The sequence below is a fragment of the Tursiops truncatus genome, chromosome 3 (assembly GCF_011762595.2).
Source record: "Tursiops truncatus isolate mTurTru1 chromosome 3, mTurTru1.mat.Y, whole genome shotgun sequence".
Taxonomy (NCBI): domain Eukaryota; kingdom Metazoa; phylum Chordata; class Mammalia; order Artiodactyla; family Delphinidae; genus Tursiops; species Tursiops truncatus.
The window spans coordinates 163,516,561-163,536,396 of record NC_047036.1 but is presented as its reverse complement, the minus strand read 5'-3'; the positions used below and the strand labels follow the sequence as shown (position 1 = coordinate 163,536,396).

The 19,836-nt window shown below is 56.2% G+C and overlaps 1 protein-coding gene and 1 long non-coding RNA gene across 2 annotated transcripts; both read right to left on the bottom strand.

Moving 5' to 3' along the window:
• Positions 1–1,087: 1,087 nt before the first annotated feature.
• ELAVL3 (ELAV like RNA binding protein 3) lies at positions 1,088–11,015 on the bottom strand. Its single transcript, XM_073801968.1, has 7 exons — positions 10,989–11,015; positions 10,589–10,805; positions 10,197–10,300; positions 6,496–6,649; positions 6,072–6,297; positions 5,279–5,317; positions 1,088–3,556 (listed from the first exon to the last, which is right to left on the bottom strand). Exons 1-7 carry the CDS (start codon positions 11,013–11,015, stop codon positions 3,205–3,207), a joined length of 1,119 nt encoding a protein of 372 aa, XP_073658069.1. The 3' UTR covers positions 1,088–3,204.
• Positions 11,016–11,663: 648 nt separating this feature from the next.
• On the bottom strand, positions 11,664–18,244 carry LOC141278236 (uncharacterized). Its single transcript, XR_012330586.1, has 2 exons — positions 17,871–18,244; positions 11,664–12,444 (listed from the first exon to the last, which is right to left on the bottom strand). It is a non-coding gene; the product is annotated as an uncharacterized lncRNA (long non-coding RNA).
• Positions 18,245–19,836: the final 1,592 nt, after the last annotated feature.

Sequence of the window (19,836 nt, the reverse complement as noted above, 5' to 3'; positions counted from 1 at the left end):
AACGCAAAGTGTTCTTGTTGTTGGGTTTTGGGTTTGGTTTTTTTTTTTTTTGTTTTTTTTTTTTTTAAACAGTTCTTTATCACCTCCAACATGGACTCTGTCTTGATTTGAAACCATCCAAATAAATAACAGGATGAAGGGAGGGCTGGAGGGGCTGAGCCCCTTCCCCATGGGCCCTGCCCCTGCCTCCCAGGGATGTGGAAGACCCCAGGCCCCCTCCCCTGGGGTGAGGGGCTGGCCTCCAGGAAGGGGGCCTGGCTGGCTGGGCTGAGTTCTGTGTTTTAGAAAAAGGAGTCCCCTCCCAGTCTTGGGGGTGGCAGGGGCTCAGGCCTCTGTGAGGGGGTATGGGGAGGTGCCCCCTCTCCAGAGCCCGGCCCCCCCCAGGGTGAGGGACAAACCCAGCCCTTATTGCTCACAGATGCCTCCGCCACGCTGCCCACGTGTGGACACGTGTCACCGCACGGAGTGCAGAGGGGAGAAAGCCCCAAGAAAACAGAGGGAGAGGGATGGACCCGCTGCGGGGCCTGCCCTGCTGGAGGGGAGCGGGGAGGTTGGGGAGGACTTAAAAACCACAAGAATAAATAGGTTTGTGTATCAAGAACAAGCTAGGGTTTCACCAGCTAAATAGGACTGAAAAAATTCTCAAGACGAGCAAAAATAATCCCATTAAGACCCCGGACGTCGCTGGCCGTGGGGACCGCCCTGCAGAGCACAGGTCCCCCAGGGCGCCGCTCGGCTACCATTACTGTTATTAATAATTATTATTACTTTAATGATTCCACTTCCCCTTTTATAAATAAATTAGGCATAACCACGTCTCGGCAAAACTTAAAGAAACAAAGAGAACATCGTGGTTCCTTTAAACTTGCAAACTGGATGAAGGAACAGAAATATACACAAATGTCCTTACAGGGCAACAAGGAGGATAAATAGTTAACATAGCAATAAGTTAAAACTACAAGAAGCTCAATTCGGCAAAAAAGTACAAGAAAGTTAACTGGTGCCAGTTTATGTCTGTTTTTTTTTTTTTTTTTTTCTTTTTTTTTTTTTTAAATCTCTTCTGTGTGTGTGGTTTTGTTTTGTTTTGTTTTCTCTTCCTTTTTTTTGTCGCTTTTTCTCTTCTGTTTGTGTTTTTTTGTCGCTTTTTTGATTTTTTTTTTTTTTCTTTTTGTTCCTTGCAGCAGAAGCTCCACAGACGTTTAATAACAACACCGGGAGGGGTGGGGGAGAGAGAGCTGGGCAGTCAGATGGGGCCATGGCCAGACACCAAATGCAGGGACACCACAGAAAGGGCACTGAGGCTAAAATCGGGGTTTGCCATTCTCAGTTCTGACTGGGCCCTCTGCGGGGGTTGGGGGCTTCAAGGGCTCCCAGGGGGCTCCGGCTTTTGGCTTCTATTGGATTTTTGTTTGTTTGTTTTTTACAAAGAGTGAAAACTAGGGGGATGGAAAGTCCAGACAGAAGCCAAGGCCGGGGCTCGGGATAGGGGCTGCGTCCACTGCCCTCACTGATCTGGAAAGACGGAAAAACCCAACAAACTGAAAGGGGGTGACAAGTGGACGGAAAGGGAATGCGGGGCTGGGCCCCTGGGCCCATCCACCCTGGGCCTGGAGGGGAGTGTTGGGGCACTTGCTGCTGAGGAGGCTCTGGAGTGGAGAGGCTCAGGGCCTGGCCTCCCCCTCGGCCTCGTGGGCCAGGGCCTCGGCCCAGGGAGGCTCAGCCCCAGGGATGGGGGTCCTTTGGCCTCAAGCGTTGGGTGGGCTGCCTCCAGCCCACCATGATGCCAAAAGGACAACGAGGTATCGTGTGTCTGGATGCATGGACGCTGTGTGTTCACGCCTGTGTTCGTGGGCGGCAGGGACCATTGAGGAGCCAGGAGAGAGCTCTGCAGAGAACCTGGGGCAGGGGCGAGTGGGGCTGAGTGCCAGGAGGAGGGGTGGGCTGGCCTCGCTGGAGGAAGTGGGCTATGGACTGGGCTGGGGTCTGGGCTGTGACCTCTCGCCTGGGCCTGAGGGATGCTGTGGGCATGTCTGTGTGTCTCTGGGTATTGTGACTATGTTTCTCCATGACTGGGTGTCTAGATTTGTGTGTCCAAATGTAACTGTCTCCACTTCCATGTGGCCACAGGCACGTGTGGAAATGTTCCCATGTCCACGTGTGCACGTGTCCACATTTGTCCCCGGCCACATTCACCAGTGTCCACATCTGCCCGTGGCCGCATCTGCCCACGTCCACCATGGCCACATTTACACAGCCCCATACCTCAGTCTTCTGTTGTTTATATGTGTGTTTGTCTACGTGTCTGAATTGGGCCAGGGAGTTCCTGAGGCGTGTCTCTGGGTCCGTCTGTGCTGCTGTGTATCCCTGTGGGGTGTGTGTGTGTGTGTCCCTGTGTGTCTTCGCGTGGCTGTGTTTCTCTGTGTGGCCCCATGGACCCTCAGCTCCTAAGCCCTGCTCCCTGTGTCCCTGCCCCAGTTGGTAAACATAACCTGCCAAAATATTTTCTTTTTTTTTTTTGTCTTTTTTTGTGTTTTTTTTTTTTCAAGTTCAAGAATCCCCAGTAAAAATTCTCCACGAGGTCTTTTTTCCCTTTTTACAAAAATAGAGTTTTTCTTCCCCTCCCACCCCCCCTTTTTTTCATTGTGTTTCTGTTTCCAGCCCCTCCCCCTGCCCCTCACATTCCACCAAGGGGCTCTGGGCCAGGGATGCCCATACCCCTCTCACGTTTCGCTTTTTTGGGGATTTTTAAACCTGCTCCCCCCTCTCAGGCTCACCTAGGTGTTGGGGAGGCCTGGGCAAGGGGGCTTGGGAGGGCACCCCAGCACCCCTCCCCCAAGCCATCCACGGAGGGCGGTTGAGGGTGTGCTGGGGGCACGTCTCTGCTTTCACTTTAGCCGAAAAAGGAAACAAAAACCTTCACCATGAACAAAACCAAGACGAGAGAGTGAACAGCCCAGCCTGGGGGGGAGGGGCAGGAGGACGGGGTGGGGGACCCCCAGGAGCCCTCCCATTCCCTGCAGACCCTCCCACCGAGTGCTCACCCTGTGGCTTCTGCAGGGACACGGGGCCCTCGTGCCGTCCGTGGTCTGCCTGCGCTGTCTCTCTCGGGCCCCTGTCTCTCTCTCTCTCTCTCAATCTCTCTCTCTTTCTCTCTCTCTCTCTCTGTCTCTGCTGCCCGGGAAGGGTGGGGAGGGCGGCGGTGGCTCAGGCCTTGTGCTGTTTACTGGTCTTGAAGGACACCTGCAGCACGCGCTCGCCCAGGCGGTAGCCGTTGAGGCTGGCGATGGCCATGGCCGCCTCGTCATAGTTGGTCATGGTGACGAAGCCGAAGCCCTTGCACTTGTTGGTGGTAAAGTCGCGGATGACCTTGACATTGGTGACTGCCCCGAAGGGCCCGAACAGCTGCCACAGCACACTCTCATCCGCCTCCGGAGACAGGTTGTACACGAAGATGCACCAGCCAGCGCCCGCCGCGCCCCCCGACAGGCCCACGCCCGCGAGGCCGCTCATGCCGTCGATGGCGATGGGTGAGAACCTGGCGATGAGCGACAGGGGACTACTTTGGGGGTCACGCGGGCTCTGCCCTTACCCCCGGCATGCCCCCTGACCCTGTCATGACCCCTGACCGTGCGGAGACCTCGGGACTATGTGACCCCTGCCTTGGCCCCGTGACCTCCATCTGTGACCCCGCCTTAAGCCCCAGACTCTGAGCCACTCTGATACACCAGCCCCCGATCTCCATCCTGACCTGGAGCCCTGTCCTGACCTCTGACCCTCCCTAAACGTTAGGTCCTCACCTGCGATCTTGCCCTGAGCCCCTATCACCCCGACACTCCCTGACCTTGGACCCTACCTGGTCCTCAGCCCTCTTGACACTGACCCCCTCCCCACAACTGGCCACCACCCTTCCCTTGACGCCTCTTCCCACCCAACTCCTGCCCTCACCCCCACTTGGGCACCACCCTGATCCCGCCCTTGGCGATGCTGCCCCTTTTGCCCCACTGGCCACCCTGCCAGGTGGAGGCCCACCCGGAAGGGCAGCGCTGGAACCAGGGTGCGAGCGAGGCCTTTAAGCGCCCCCTCTCGTTATTCAGGTCTCAGCTCAGCTGTCACTTCCCCGGGGTGGCCTCCTTTGACTCATATAGTGGCCACCTCCTCCCTCTGGCCCTCTCTGGCCTTTTCCTATGTATGTATGTTATGTATTTTTTGGCCTCACCACGCGGCATGTGGGATCTTAATTCCCTGACCAGGGATCGAACCCGTGCCCCCTGTAGTGGAAGCTCAGAGCCCTAACCATTGGGCCACCCGGGAAGTCCCCAGGCCTTTTTCTATTTAAATCATGTGTTTATCCTTAGCTCCATCTTCCCCGCAAGGTTCTATTCCCTCGGTGTCCCGGCCCAGAACAGCTCCCAGCACCAGTAGGCCCTCGGAGGGTGGGGGTGGGGTCTGTGGAGTGAACGAATGAGTGAAGGGGCATTGGCTCCCTGCCTTCCCGAGCCATTCCTTTGGTCACTGGGCTCACTCCCTCCTCCTGGCCTTTGCACAAGCCGCTCTTGCCGCCAGGAACTCCAGTTCTGCTCTGGCCCTGTCTCCTGAGCGATGTCTCCACTGGATCCTTATCACCCCGTCTCCTGCCCCCTTCACAGCCCAGATCACGGTTCATCTGTCTCCTTCCCCAGTGGACTGAAATAAGTAATAACAGTAACCATAATCATAAGAGACACTGCCTTTTAAACTGAGTGAGCCTGCACTCCATGCCAAGCACCGTGCTCAGTACCATTCCAGCTCCACCAGGGGCCAAGTCTGGCCAGGCCACGCTGGGTCCCCAGCTCAGAGCCAAGCTCCTGGCCCTCAGCATGTGCTCAATAGCTCTTGATGCTATAAACATGGGGACCTTCAGAGGATCAGGGATGTGGACAATGGAGTGGGTGGGGGGCCTCAAGGTCCACCCCCAGCTATGAGGCAGAAGGGGGCATTCTGTGACCCTCAGCATAGATGATCAACAGTGGCCAGTGGGGGCACAGCTGTGACCCGGGCAACACTGCCTGCCTTTCAGTGGGGTGGAGGAGGCCACAGACAGGCCCCCCAGATCCAGATTCTGTAGTAGCACTTTCTAGGCATTTAGTAGGCTCAAGGACCCCCAGATCTCTTAATGGCCACACTATGCCCAGACAGGGGTGGTCCTGGGGGATGAGGTGGGGGATGGGGGCCATAAGGGCAAAAGGGTCCAAGGAGGGACGGCAAGGGGCTGGGGGCAGTGGGGCGGGGGCACTGTTACCTCTTGACTCCGTAGGCCATGTTGAGCAAATTGTCCAGCCTGTGGAGGCAGAAGGGGTGGTCACTGGTGGCTTCAGGGCACACCCCCGGCTGTGACACCGGGCAGCCAGCCTGCCCTCCCCGCCCCCACCCAGCCATCCAGCAGTGCCAGCCCTGCCCCCGCCTGCCTGCTCCCCGCCAGGCTGGACACCGCCTGGCACGGAACCGTGGTCACTCGGGCACCGCCTCTTGCCTGCCCTGCTGCTGCCCAGCCTGCACTGGCGTCCTCGTCCTCCCCCTCCCGGCCGCCCAGCCCTGCTCGCCTGCCCCCCACCCCCCAATCCGTCCGGGGCTTGGGTCCCGAGAAGGGAAGTCTCTTCTCCAAAGTGCCTGGGCCAGGCAAGTGACAACGCCTCTCTGAGCCTCAGGGTCCCCGTCCGTAAAATGAGGACAAGTTCTGTCCTCACGGGGTCGCTACGCAGAAAAAGTAAGGGTGCCTGGCCAGCAGGGAGCTGAAGCCACGTGCCCTTGGCGGGGTGGGGGAGGGGGTGGGTTGGCAGTCAGAGCTGGGCCTGGTCAGGTGATTCTAAAACTACTGACGCCAATAATGCCACCCTTAGTGGCCTGCACACATTGAGCGCCTGCTGTATACAAGGGTCTGGCCTCAGCACCTGACAGACCCCCACGTTTCCCCTTTTGCCCTGGTTTCTCTCCGCCCTGCAGGAATGGGGTTCGGCGAGGGCACCTGCAAGCCTAGGGCATCCGGCCCTGGGGGTCTGGGACGTCTGGGGGGCAGGGAGCGGCAGGGGGCTCACCGGAAGCGCTGTGTCTGATGGTGCAGGGGGCCTGCGTAGCGCCTGGCGGAGGACTGGTAGAGGTGAGTGAGCAGGGCCTGCCCGGTCTTCTGACTCGGGTTGTTGGCAAACTTGACCGTGATGGGCTCGGCCGCACCTAGCGGCTTCTGCCCGTTCAGTCCTTTGATAGCCTCCTCGGCCTCAATCCTCTTGTCAAAGCGGATGAATCCCACACCCCGAGAGACACCTGCCGGGGCGCGAGGGCGTCATGGGTCCCGCCCCCTCCTGGGGACCCGCCCCCCCCTGCGTGACCCCGCCCCCCTCCTCGCTGCTATTTCCGGTTTCTCCACTCTGGTCCCACCTGGGTGCCTTAGCCCAGTGCCCCCCACCCTCCCACCCCCCCCTCCCACCCCCCCGCCAGGTGCACTCTCCCCGGCAGCCTGACCTGTGACCTGGTCCACCAGGATGCGAGAAGTGATGATGCGGCCGTACTGGGAGAAGAGCTGCTCCATCTCTTTCTGGCTCATGGTCTTAGGGAGCCCGCTGACGTACAGGTTCGCATCCCGGATGGAGGCGGAGCTGGGTCTGGCATAGGACACCTGGGGGAGGGTGTCAGGCGGACAGGGGTGAGGGCAAGACCCATTTCAAATGGGGAGGGAGAGGCCACATTCAAACCGCCACTGAGCAACAGAAATCCCTCATCCGTTTATTCAACAAATACCGCAAATAGTCACCATGGGTGGTGGGTGGGGTCAACCAGGGCTTGGGGGAGGGGATGTGGCTGTGACCAAGACAGCGTGGCCCTGCCCGCGTAGAGCGGTGAGAGGGACCTGTCATCCGAGGAGGTCAAAGGAGCTGCGCCCTTGGGGTCACATGTCTCCCTGGGGGCCTCAGGGACCCTCACATCTCTAGCTCATGTTCTCAGGCTGGATATTCCATCAACATTGACACGTCCCACTCCCTTGGAAAGTGAACCTGGGATGCTGGCTGGCCCCTTCTCTTCCCGACTACAGTGGGCCCCTCAGATCTTTAGCGCCCAGCTCAACCCCGACGACTCCCAAATGTCCGAGCCCAGCATGCGCCTGGCCCCTGAGCTGCACACCTGCGTGACACCTGCCTTCAGGTACCCCACGAGGAGGCCTCATGGGGGATCACACTCAGCACCCCTGACTTGCCCTAACTCAGTAATGACAGTTCTGTCCTCCTGGCTTCTCAGGTCCCCAGCCTCGGGTTGTCCTCAATGCCTGTCTGTCACACCCGCATCCAACCACCATCCATCCTGTCAGCTCCACCTTCCTCATTATCTGGATAGAATTCACACACTTCTCCCCATTTCCACTGCCCTACCATTGCTCACCCTGACCAGTGCAGCAGTCTCTGCCCTGGTTCCCTGCTCCACCCTCGCCCCCCCACAGGCTGTTCCCCCCACAGCAGCCAGGGGGCACCTGTGAGCGTCTCAGCCAGGTCACATCCCTCCTCTGTTTAGAACCCTCCGTGGCTCCCACCTTCCTGAGTTAAAGTGCTTCTCAGGGCCACCAGGCCCTTCACGACCTGCCCCATCACCCCCCTACCCTCTGTCCCCCTCCACATCTCTATTCCAGGCACATGGGCCTCTTCCACATTCCCCAAACACACTAGGTGTGCTTCACCCTCAGGGCCTTTGCACTTGCTGTCCGCTGTGCTTGCAACTCTCTTCCTTATTTTTCTTCTCCAGGTCTCAGTTGAAATATCCTTCCTGTCCTTTCCCATCTGAATTTGGTCCTCCACCCTTATCCCTGTTACTCTGTCAAAGCCCTTCTCTCAGCTGTGAAGTAGACACGTTTTAGTATGATCCTTCGATTCATGTCATTAATTATGGTCCAGCCCAACAATGAAACTCTCTGCAGCTGTTTAAAAAATGGTGGACGTGTATATTTATTTCCCCGAAACAGTGGTGAGTATTGTAAAGTGGGGGAAAGAAAAGTCCATTTACAGAGCAGCGAGTATTGTGCGACCCCATCTCATTGTGTGTTTATCAATGTCCTGGAAACGTGGTCTGGAGGGCCCACCCCTAAACGCTAGCAGGGTGACCTAGAGCTGGTGGGGGAGGCGAGGTGGGATAAGCTCCGTTCCCCCTTATTTCTGCTGATGTCTATTTTCTGTTTCTTCTAAATTAACCTCTGGGTAGATGGGGGTCATTGTAAAGGGTCTGGCTTTTGTTTGGGGTGGTGAGTTGTGAGGGCATATTACTTCATTAGAAATAGCTAATTAAAAAACGAACAAAATGAATAAATTAGGCCAAGGGCGGATGGGGGTGAGGGTGTTCATGGGGTGGGGGCAGGGGGATTCTGACTGATGCAATTGTGCACACCTGGGATCCTCCAGAAAAAAGACAAACACCACAGCTGCTATTATTTCTGTAATAATAATTAAAACTCATGGCCATGTATTTGATGGTTTCCACTCTCCCCTACCCCGTGGGGCTGTGAGTTTTGAGGGGTGAGGACTTGTTGATGGATTGGAGCTGGGGGAGAGGGGAGGGGAGTCTCAGCTCCTGGGTGGGTTTTGGGGTCAGGGGTCATCTGAGGCACAGAGTAAGTGTTCAGGGACCTTTCCCATCCTTTCATGACATGGGCTGACCCAGGTCCCTCACGTGGTATGGGCTCCTCCCACACCCCCTCACTAGGACGGGGCCTGGCACACGATGAATGGCTGGAACTATTGTGGGCAGAATCTGCTGGAACACCTAGTCAGGACCAACCACACACCACAGCCACCAAGGCAGATGCACATGCATGCACATACACCCACACAGAGGGCCACGCTCTGGTATTCACTGCACAGCTATGGTGACTACACCAGCAGGAGGGTGACACAAGGCCACCGCCACATTCACGGTGACTCTGGGGGTCTGGGATAATTGCAGTAAGCGTCGCAGAACCACACACCTGTCACACCACCACACAAGCCCTCAATGTCACACACGTTCCATCCTGAATGGGGCACAAGTAGACACACCCACACAACTTCACCGTAACACACAAACACCCTGTCACAGCCAGACACACCCACGCAGCCCCACCAGGTCACAGCTGGAGTTGCAGTGCATCACAAAGCACCTGTCAAATAAACACGTCTCACAGACACAAGGTGACACACCCTCGTCTATAACAGCCAGACCCACATGATAACAGCCACTCACATAGCCAGGGGGTCCCATAGCCACGGGGTCCCACAAACACCATGTCTTATAGCTCAGGGTCCCCCCCCCCCAACATATGCACCACATCACACGCACACAGTGGCCCTCTGGGTCATACAGTTCATCACTAGGGTCCACTCTCACAACCTGGGGGCTTCTGGGTCTACTTGGCCATGGAGGGACCCATCAGGCCCTCGTCAGCCTCCACACCAGGGAGAGGAAGAGATTCCGGCACCTCTGTTCCCATGGCGAACTGGGGGCCAGATGGGCATCCTCCCCAGCCCAGCCTCCCCCAGGGTTCAGGAGCAGATTTGTGGGGCGGAGCCCAGACACCCACAGGCAAACCTAGAGAGGGGGTTTCCATGGTGATTCCCTGCAACCCCCACGGCCTCCCGGGAACCTGGGCTTGCAGGGTCCCAGCTGCAGCTGCTGAGAGGGGAGGTCATGGGGCGAGGGGCATTGTACAAAGGTGGGGGAAGGGCCCACCCCTAATCCCACCCTCCCAGACCCTAGTTAGGCTCCAGATGGCAGATGGGCCCCCACCTCTCCCCCATTTCCATGACAAAGGCAAGGAGAGGGCTGCCCACCAGACCCTGGTCACTCTCTCCTACTGCTGAGGGGGTGGGTACCTCCAGGGCCTGGCTGACTCCTTGAGTTGCCGGAGAATGTGGGGCTGATCATCTCCCCATTGGCAAGAGAGGAAACTGAGGTTCAGAGAGGCAGAGCCATTGGCCCCGGGGCCCCAGCCAGAAAGCCTTTGGGGATTGATTTGAACCCCTTAGGGGATGAGCCATGGGGGAGGATGGGCAGCAGTGGGGGGAATGGATGTATGGGGAGGGTATGGTCGTGGGGGGCTGGGTGGCCATGAAAGGGTCAGTCCAGGTGGGCGGTAATAAAGAGGAAACGGGCAGAGCCAAGATGGGAAGTCACAGGAATGGGTGGCAGTGGGGAACGAGGGCGCTGACCTTGATGGTCTTCGTCTGCAGTTTGAGGCCGTTGAGGGTGTTGATGGCTTTGTCTGCATCGTTGGGGTCAGAGTAGTTCACAAACCCGTAGCCGAGGCTCTGCCCTGCAGGCAGGACCAGGACAATGACCTCCCTGGACCTGCCAGTGTCCTCCCAGACCCCGGCCTGAGAGACTGACCACCCCCCTCAAGGTTATGAGAACCAAGATTCCACCCTTATTTGTTACCCCCAGAGTACTACCATATCCTGAGGACAGCTCAGACCCCCCAGGGTCCCACCTGCTCCCATCACCTCCCACCTGGGGTCACACCTGTCTCTACACCACACCTGTACTCCTGTACTCCTACCACCTCTGTCTCCTATCCCCACCCCCCACCTGCCAGCAGCCACACCTGTGATCTTGTCCCGAACCAACTTGCAGGACTCAATGTCACCAATGCTGCCGAAGAGACTCTTGAACTCATCCTGGGTCATGTTCTGGGGCAGGTAGTTGACGATGAGGTTTGTCTTGCTGTCATCACTGGCTCCGTTTGTACCAAGGAGTGGCCCGTTGGGCAGGGCCGGGCCAGCCGGGCCCCCCGCCACCTGAGACTCCATGGCCCCGAGTATCTGCTGGAGACAACAGGCCGCACCCACTCACGGCCCAGTTCCCACACCAGGGACCAGTGGGAGTGAGGAGGGGCTTGGTGGTGACAGATCAATCAGGTCTGCATAGGCTTGAACATACAGAGGGGATAAGGTATTATTCTTATAGTCCCTTCCGCTTCTTGAGCACTGGGCAAAATACTTTACAGGGGATTTTATTCTGAAAAAGTCCATATATTAATGCCATGTATGCCCATTTGCACGTATGCTTGCCTGTTTGTCCACAGCCAGTCTGCATTTTTAGAATAATGAAATGAATACTTTGTATTCAGAATAAGAATTACAACATTTTTATTAGCTTTGAAGCCCTCATAATCCCAAACCTGACCATGTACTTTGCTCTTCCCACCAAATGTAATTCCTATCCCAAATGTGTTAATATTTCTTTTGCTTCATGCATAATTTACCCCCACAGGTTTTCCACTGAGCCATTTTGGGTTTTTTATGTATATCATAATAACACCTGCAAATATAATGACAGTTTTGTTTCTTTATCTCCAATCTATACCTGTTATTTATTTTTCTTGTCTTGTTGCAGGGGCTACATTGTGACATTGGCTTCTTTATTCTTGACATTAAAGGAAATGTTTTAAACATTTCACAGCTAAATATGATCTTTACTATAGGTTTTTTGGCAGATGGCCTTTATCAAGTTAAGAATGTTTAATTTTATTCCTAGTATCTTAACAAGATTTTTTTTAAGGAATGGATATTGAATTTTATTGAATATCTTTTTCTGCATCTATTGAGATGATTTTTTGCTTCAATATTTTTTTTAACAGATAGGGAAGAGGGCTTTTTATTTTTATTTTTTAAAATTAATTTATTTATTTATGGCTGCATTGGGTCTTCGTTGCTGTGTGCGGCTTTCTCTAGTTGTGGCGAGCAGGGGCTACTCTTCATTGCGGTGCGCGGGCTTCTTATTGTGGTGGCTTCTCTTGTTGTGGAGCACAGGCTCTAGGCACGCGGCTTCAGTAGTTGCAGCATGCCGGCTCAGTAGTTGTGGCTTGAGGACTCTAGAGCGCAGGCTCAGTAGTTGTGGTGCATGGGCTTAGTTGCTCCGCAGCATGTGGGATCTTCCTGGATCAGGGATCAAACCTGTGTCCCTTGCACTGACAGGCGGATTCTTAACCACTGCACCACCGGAGAAGCCTGCTTTAATATGTTCATGTAATAAATTACATTAATTGATTTTCCAATATTAAGTCAACTTTTCTAAGCTACACTAAACTTGGTTATGTTGCAGTTTTGTTTATATACATTGTTTGATTTGCCAACTTTTTTATGGTTCTTTGTTTAGATTTTTAACCTCTATATTCAGGAAGATATGCTTTTTAAAAATTTAATTCACACAGAGGCTCAGGTAGAAGTTTATTATGCTATGACAAATAAGGAATTTGAGGCTCCGAGATGTTAAGGAACTTGTTGAAGTCACACAGCATATCAGTGGTGGCACTGGAATGCAAATGCAGACCTGTCTAGACCTGAAGACCACTCTACCATTCTCTATGACAGTCAACCAGGCAGGTACCAGCTCTGATGACTCTTCGCTGTGTGTCCTTGGATATGCTCCTTATCCTCCTGGGGCCTCTGGTTCACTTTGCTGAAAATTCAAAACAATTAGTAATGGCTATCTTAAGGGCCACGTAGAGAAGAATTATAAAGCCATGTCTGGGCTCAGAACGAAAGACGGCTGGGATTGATTGGTATTGTCTGTCATGGGCATGGGAAGGGAAAGTAGCTAGCATTTCCTTAGGTCTTCTCCTATGTCACAGTTGGTGAATAGGTTGCCCTTACCTAGAAACCCAAATAGATCGGTAGAGTCTTCCTAGACGGATGAATTAAGAAGGATTTAAAGCTATATTCAGTTTCAGCAGTAAAGATGACTGTGATTGATGAGCAATATCTGTTGTGGCCACAGAATTAGAAAGAGCCAGCAGGTACACATCATCTCAGCCATCCCTGCCCCAAAATTCAATACCATAATTGTTCCCAAATATTGCGCATACTATGTGCCAGGCACAGTGCAAGGCCCTCTACAGGGAATGTTTCTTTTCTTTTTCACCACTCTGAAAGGAGGAGGGTTTTATTACCCCTGCTTAGGAGATGCTATGGACTAAATGCTTGTGCCCCTCCAAATTCATATCTTGAAACCCTGCTCTCCAGTGCAGTGGTATTTGGAGGTGGGGCCTTTGGAAGGTTATTAGGTCATGAGGGTGGAGCCTTATAAAAAGGGACGGGAGAGAGATGATCTCTCTCTCTCTCCACCATATGAAGACAGTGATAACACAGCTGTCTACAAACCAGGAAGCCGGCCCTCACCAGGAGCCGAATCAGCCCACACCTTGATCTTGGACTTCTCAGCCTCCAGAGCTATGAGAAATACGTGTCTGTTGTTTAAGCTACCCAGTTTATGGTATTTTAGTCAGCCTGAGCTGAGTAAGACAACAGATGAGGAAAGTGAGGTTCAGAGATGTTTGAAAAATTACCAAAGATCATGCCGCCCATAAACGGTGAAACAGGGATTTGCGCATGAGCTTTTCTGATTGGGCATCTTATTTCCAACTTCCACTGCCAACCAAGACTAGTGCTGGCTCTAACACTTCCCAGCTGCGTGTCCTCAGGTATGCTACTTAACAGTCTTTATGCTACGACCTCTGCTCCACTTTGTTGAAAACTCCAAATCACCAGCATAGTGACCAGAGACCCATCTAAAGCCAATTGTGGGTGCAGCTGGAAGGCATTCTGGGATCAGTTAGCTATGTCTGACACAGGCAGTCATGAGAAGTGGAAGTGGGCTTGTCTTGTCCACAAGACAAGCCCTGCCTCATAATGCTGCTGTTAATAATCATCCTGGTCCATTGACACCTACCGTGTCAGGTACCAGGGAAATAACGCAGAGACATTGGGTGATATAAATGGGGAAACTGATTTCAAACCTGGATATGTTGGACTTCAGAGCCGTTTTTAATGACTGGCCAATACACTGGGGGCAGCTCTGCCACCACATAGCTGTATGTCTTCAGCGACAATCTTAGCTCTTCTTTGGGCTTCTGTTTCCTTGTCATTTATTCTTATTTAAAGGATAGTACAGAGGGTCAACTCCCCTGCAGCACCATTTGGCTGGGAGTGGCTGTCTGGGGGAGCTGCCTGGAGGATTCTTCTTCTTCTTCTTCTTTTTTTCTTCCATTTTTGGCCACACCATGTGGCTTATGGGATCTTAGTTCCCAGACCAGGGATTGAACCCAGGCCCTCAGCAGTGAGAGTGCGGAATCCTAACCTCTGGACCATCGCGGGGGAGGGGCGGGGGGGGGAATTCCCTGGAGGATTATTCTGAAGCCACATCCAGGAACACAAACTGGGTTGATTAGCAATGTCTGCCACAGGCGCCTGAAATATAGCAGTAATGTACCTTCCACACATCTGCATCCTGGTCTTGTAACATTAATACTTTACGAACAACATGGCCACGTATTGAGGACCTGCTATGGGCCAGCCAAAATTCTTTATGTGAAAATTTCCAGGCAATTTTCCCCAAATTGAATGTTATGGGACTCTACTCTTATTTAACAGATGAGAAAACTGAGTCTCATTGAAGGAGGAGGGATTTGCACAAGTTTGGGTAGCATGTAAAAAGTGGACCAAGAATTCCAATTCAGGGTTCAGACTCTAGAGCCCACTCTCAATGAAAAGGCCGATTTAAAAAAAACAAAACAAAGCAAAGCAAAGCTGAGCACCCACTCTTTGCCAAGCCCCAGGCAACACTACATTTAAACCCACTTTGGGGGCTTCCCTGGTGGCGCGGTGGTTAAGAATCCGCCTGCCAATGCAGGGGACATGGGTTCGAGCCCTGGTCCAGGAAGATCCCTCATGCCGCGGAGCAACGAAGCCCGTGAGCCACACTACTGAAGCCCGTGCACCTAGAGCCCGTGCTCTGCAACAAGAGAAGCCACCGCAATGAGAAGCCCGCGCACCGCAACGAAGAGCAGCCCCTGCTCGCTGCAGCTAGAGAAAGCCCGCGCACAGCAATGGAGACCCAGCGCAGTCAAAAATAAATAAATAAATAAATTTAAAAATAAACAAACCAAAAAGAATAAACAAACAAACAAAAATAAACCCACTTTGTTGGCTGAGTCTGCTCATTCAACTCAACAAATATTTACTAGGTGCCACCATATGCCAGCTGCTGGCTCCACCCTCCTGTATATCCTCTGACGCTCATGTTGCCTCTCTAGGTCTCTGTCCCACTACTAAAGATATGGCACAGAGGTCCCCCGTGTATGGGGAGATGGAGTCTGAATTCCCGTCTGGGCTCAGCGAGCTAGAATTCTGTGATTTGTTGATAATGTCTATTATGGGAGCCCCCAAAGCAATCAGCAGTACATAAACCACTGTTTCAGGACACATCAGATCCCAGCTTTGGAAGCCCTACTGTGTGCCAGGCCCTGAGCCTGTGCTGTTTTCATTGCCTTTCCACAACCACCCTGAAAGCTGGAGATCATCTCCATTTCTCAGATGGAGAAATTGAGGGTAAATGGGACCTGTGACTTGCCCAGGATGACAGAGGGAAGTAGTAGCGATGGTGTTAGGGTTTGACCCCTTGATCTGATGACCCTAGAGCCTACATACAGGGTTACTGGTCCTCCACCCCCGGAAATGCTGTCCTCAACTTGGGGGGGGTTAAGAGGTGACTGGGGGGTTCCCACTCAGGATCTTGAGGCCCAGCCCACTAATCTCACCACCACCCCATCTCCCTCCCATCTGTGCCAGAGCTTAGAGGGATCAGTGTCGCATTTCCTCCGAGGATGAGCCGGCTGAGCTGCTAATGGGGATCGGATTGGTGGAGGCCACACCCGCCCTGCCTCAGCCCACAGTAAATGCGTGGCCTGGGATGACACAGGGATCACAGGGACCTTCGAGGGCTGCCCCAGAACAGGGGTAGAGAGGTGAAGTCAGAGGGGAGGAAGGCAGATCAAAGATGGAGCAAGGGAACCTCCCCTCCCACTCTCTCCAGCTCTTCCTCTGGGTCTCTCCCTCTTTCTGTTTCTCTTTCCCTCTTTTCCCCTCAGTTTCTCTCTCTTCTGCTCTGTCCCCATCTCTCCTCTCTGTCCATCTCTCCCCTCTGAACGCTTCTCTTTCTCCCCCTCCCTCTCTCTCTCACCCTTTCTCCAACTCTTTTGCACCATTATACAAACATCTGACATATGGATTTTGCAATGAACACACCTGAGGTTACTTGCTGTGTCAGACCCCCTTGGCCCCCAGCTGTGCCCCCTGGCCCTAGTCACAGTGACAGATGCCTGGGTACTGGCAACAATAGGGCATTGAGTGGCTATGCATGGTAAGGCTGGGCCACCACGTGGTGCTAAGTGAGCCTCCTACTTCTGAGCCCTTCTCCCTCCATGCAGGGAGGGCCCTCACTGTCTCAACTCATCCCCTCACTTCCTCCCAGCCTGTCCCCATGATGGGTCTCTGCCTGAGTACTCTCCATTGGAGTGACCAGGACTCCAAGGGCTTCAAGGCCCTTGTGTGACCTCTGACCACACCCTCTCCCCTTTGTGCAACAGCTTCCCTTTCTCAAATGAGGGCACAGATCGGAGCAATGTATGCTGGACTGCTGTGGGGGTGCTGAGGGTCCTCAGAAGGCCTCGCTCACGTTCCTAGATCAGGGTGAGCAGCGTGAGGCACAGAGAGGGGAAGGAGCTGCCTCGAGGTCACACAGCAGAAAAGGGTGGTCTCTCTCAGGCCTTTCTCAGAGCCAGGTGGGTGGGTCCCAGGGTCTAGTATGGGAGAGGCCCAGGCGTGGAGGGAGTGCTGAGCATCCCCCCACCCACTGTGCTCGTTACTACTCGAAAAAGAGATCCAGGAAGAGACACAGTGTACAGAGACACACACACAGAGACCCGAGAGACAGAAAGAGCGGAAGAAGGAGGCCCCGGCGCCAGGACCAGACAAAGGACGCTCGGCAGCGCGGGGAGCAGAGTCGCGCGGCGGGGGCGGGGGTGGAGCTGGGGTGGGTCTAGAATTGGCCAGCCCCGCCCCCGGGATACGCCCGGGCTGCCAGTGGAAATCCGAGGGCTCGGAAGAGGCAGGGCCCCTGGGGCCCCTGGGGCGGGGCTTAGATGGGCGGGGCAGGGGCGTGGTTAGTAAGGGCGTGGCCGGGCGTGGCCGGGCGCTCGGGAGCTGACCAGCTCTGTGGCTGCTGAAAGCCCCGAGCGCGGGGCGAGTGGTGCGGGCGGGCGGGCGCGCTCAAGGTCATCCCGCGGCCCAGAGCTCTGGCGGGGTGGGACGCCTGAACCTGGCCTAGGGGGCCTGTCTGAGCCCCTTACCCCATCCCCCGGGGGCGGGGGCCCAGGAGCGGCGGAGCACCCCCTACGAGCCCTCCTCTCCCCTCCCCCTCCCCGCAGCCTGAGGCGCCCGCGCGAGGCTACGGCCCGCGAAGAAGCGCCGAGAAACAAAGGGACGCGGCGGCGGTGGCGGCGGGCCCGCGGGGCCGCCGGGCGCGCCCCCTCCTCTCCCCTCCCCGCTTGCCGCAAGGTCGACGGGCTTGAGGACGAGACGCCCGGCTCCAGGGCGCGGTCGAGGCCCAGGGCGCGCGATCCGACGCCACCCCTTCCCTGGGGCTCTCGGGGACTCCTTGCCGCCTTGTCCTGGCCCAGCACCAGTGACTGGGGCCCTGCGTTTGCCTGGGAGGCCTGCTGGGTCCGGGCCTGGATGGAGGAGGCATCCTACGCCGCGGCGTCCCCTCCCCCATCAGGCCTGCTGAAGGGGGGGCAATCCCGCCCCCAGGGCGCCGTAGGATGCCCCCCGAATCGCAGCTCGATTCCCTAAGGCCTCTCAAGCCAGACTCTAAGAGCCCCCAGCACTCTGGGCGCGGCTCTGTCCACTCTCAGGCCCCGAGGCTCGGTCCTACCCCCCCCCCAACCCGGGCCTAGCTAGGCCTGGTCCTACCCCCCCTCCCATCTCTTCGGAGCCTGTGCCTAACCCCTCTCCGACTAGGTTCCCTCTCAGCGACAGGGGAATACCTACAGTGACCATTCTTGTGTGCCCGGCGGGCGCGGTCCGTGTTGAGGGTGGCTCCGGGGGTCGTGCACTCCTTGGGGGGCGCTCGATGCTCACGCCGGGGTCCTGCCCGGGCGGCCTCTGGTGCGGCCGCTGCAGAGGTCTCGGTGAGGGCAGCGACTCCCTCGAGGGCCGGGGACGGGCCCGAGCCCGGGTACGCGCGCGCGGATAACCGGGCCCCGGGGTGGCCTGCGGGCGGCAGGGGATGGAAAGAGGGAGCGGGCGCGGGATTGAGAACGCCCCCTGTGCGGCCCCGCGGGGCCCGAGGAGGTTGCGCTTCCCGACAGAGATCGCTGCGCTCTGCCTTTCGCCGCCGCCCCTCGGCCCGGCCCGTCTGGTCCCCGGTGTTCAGTCCTCTCCCCTCGCCCGCCCTCCCTCCCTCCCTCCGGCCCGCGCTGCGCGCTCCGCGCTCTGGGCCGCGCCGCCGCCGCCCCCAGCCCTTTATAGCAGCAGCTGCCAGCGCCGGCGTCGCTTATTGGCTACGGCAACCGAGCCCCGCCTCCTCGCGGCGCCCGACGGCGCGGCAGGTGGAAGAGAGGGCGCGCTGGCCAGGACTTCGCACGCCCAGAAGGCACATCCTGGGGCCTCGGGTTGCCAGATTCGGGCCCTTTTGCCCTCACGGATCCTACTTCCTGCGTTGGCGCCCTTTCTTGGGCGGGCTTTCTGCCCGGAAGACAGGAAGGGTTCCCCTCTGTCCAGCACCCAGAGCTGGAGGAGCAAAGAGGGCGAGGAGATATTGATGGCTCGATTGTACTACCTTCAGGAGGTGCTGTCCACCAAGAGCACTGCAGAGGAACGAGGAACCTAGACTTCAATGAGCAGAGGCCTGGGTCCCCACGTTTGGGAGGACCACATGTAGTCCCAAGACCAAGGGAGGAAGGTGGGGGTGGCTGGGGACCTAGTCAGCCTGAAGAAGGAATTGGGACCCTGTGGATTTTGAGCAGGCTAGGCGTCTCTAAGGTTTAAAGGGGGTGGGGAATGGGCATCCCACAGTGCAGGGGCACTGCTCCAAAGGGAGTGAAGAAGTTTGGGGCTCAGGGTTCCACGCAAACCCCTTCGGTGCCCTGAAGACCCAGTAAACCATCGGGCCGTCTCGGACCCCATAAACTTCGGGTGGACGGTTTTGCCATGTAAATGTCCTGGCTTCCCGGGCTCGTGATTGGTCCGCCTGTGAGTCCCACTCCCTCTCTGCTAAGCGGGACCTGGCCTTTCTGTCAGGCGATAGGGGGTGGCGCAGTCTCTTGTGGTGTGCGGGCGCGAGTGCACGTTTTTGTCAGGGCGGCCACCAGGCGCGAGGAGGTGTTCTCACTAGAACACTAGGGGAGCCTTTGAGTGAGGCTTCAGCACCACAGACAGCGGTCCGACGGCCCTGTCCAGGGCGCTGCGGGCTGCGTAGCCCGGGTCCCCGAACCCGAGAGTCGCTATCCAAACTCTATCCTCGTCCGTGCACGCCCTTTTAAGCTCCAGACTGTCCGAGAGTGCCATCAAACCCAGCGAGGAGAACCCAGCCTGAGAACCAATCAGGGATGGCCCCCGAGAGGACCAATTGAGGGAAGATGCCTTCGAGATTGAGCCAATGGGAGCGCGAGCAGCAGACAGCGCTGCCACGACGATGGAAAGGGAAGGCCAATCATAATGGCCCGCGCAATCTGGGCGGTGGCGATGCGGATCCCCGGTTGGCCCTTCTTGGATTTGCCAGGGCGACCTGGCTGCCGACCCCGGGGACCCCGAGCGATGGCTTGTTCCCCATCCCGTGTTCATCCTCGCTCCTGTCGGATCGGAAACTGTGCTTGTGCCGGGAAGGAAGCTACTCCTGGGCGCGCAGACCAGGCTGCAGTTCCCATGGAAACTGCTGGCTCCCGGTTGTGCGGGGATAGCGAAAGGGGACTGAGCCTTGCGGGGAGGCTCGCGGGGGCGGCCCCAGTAGCCGGAC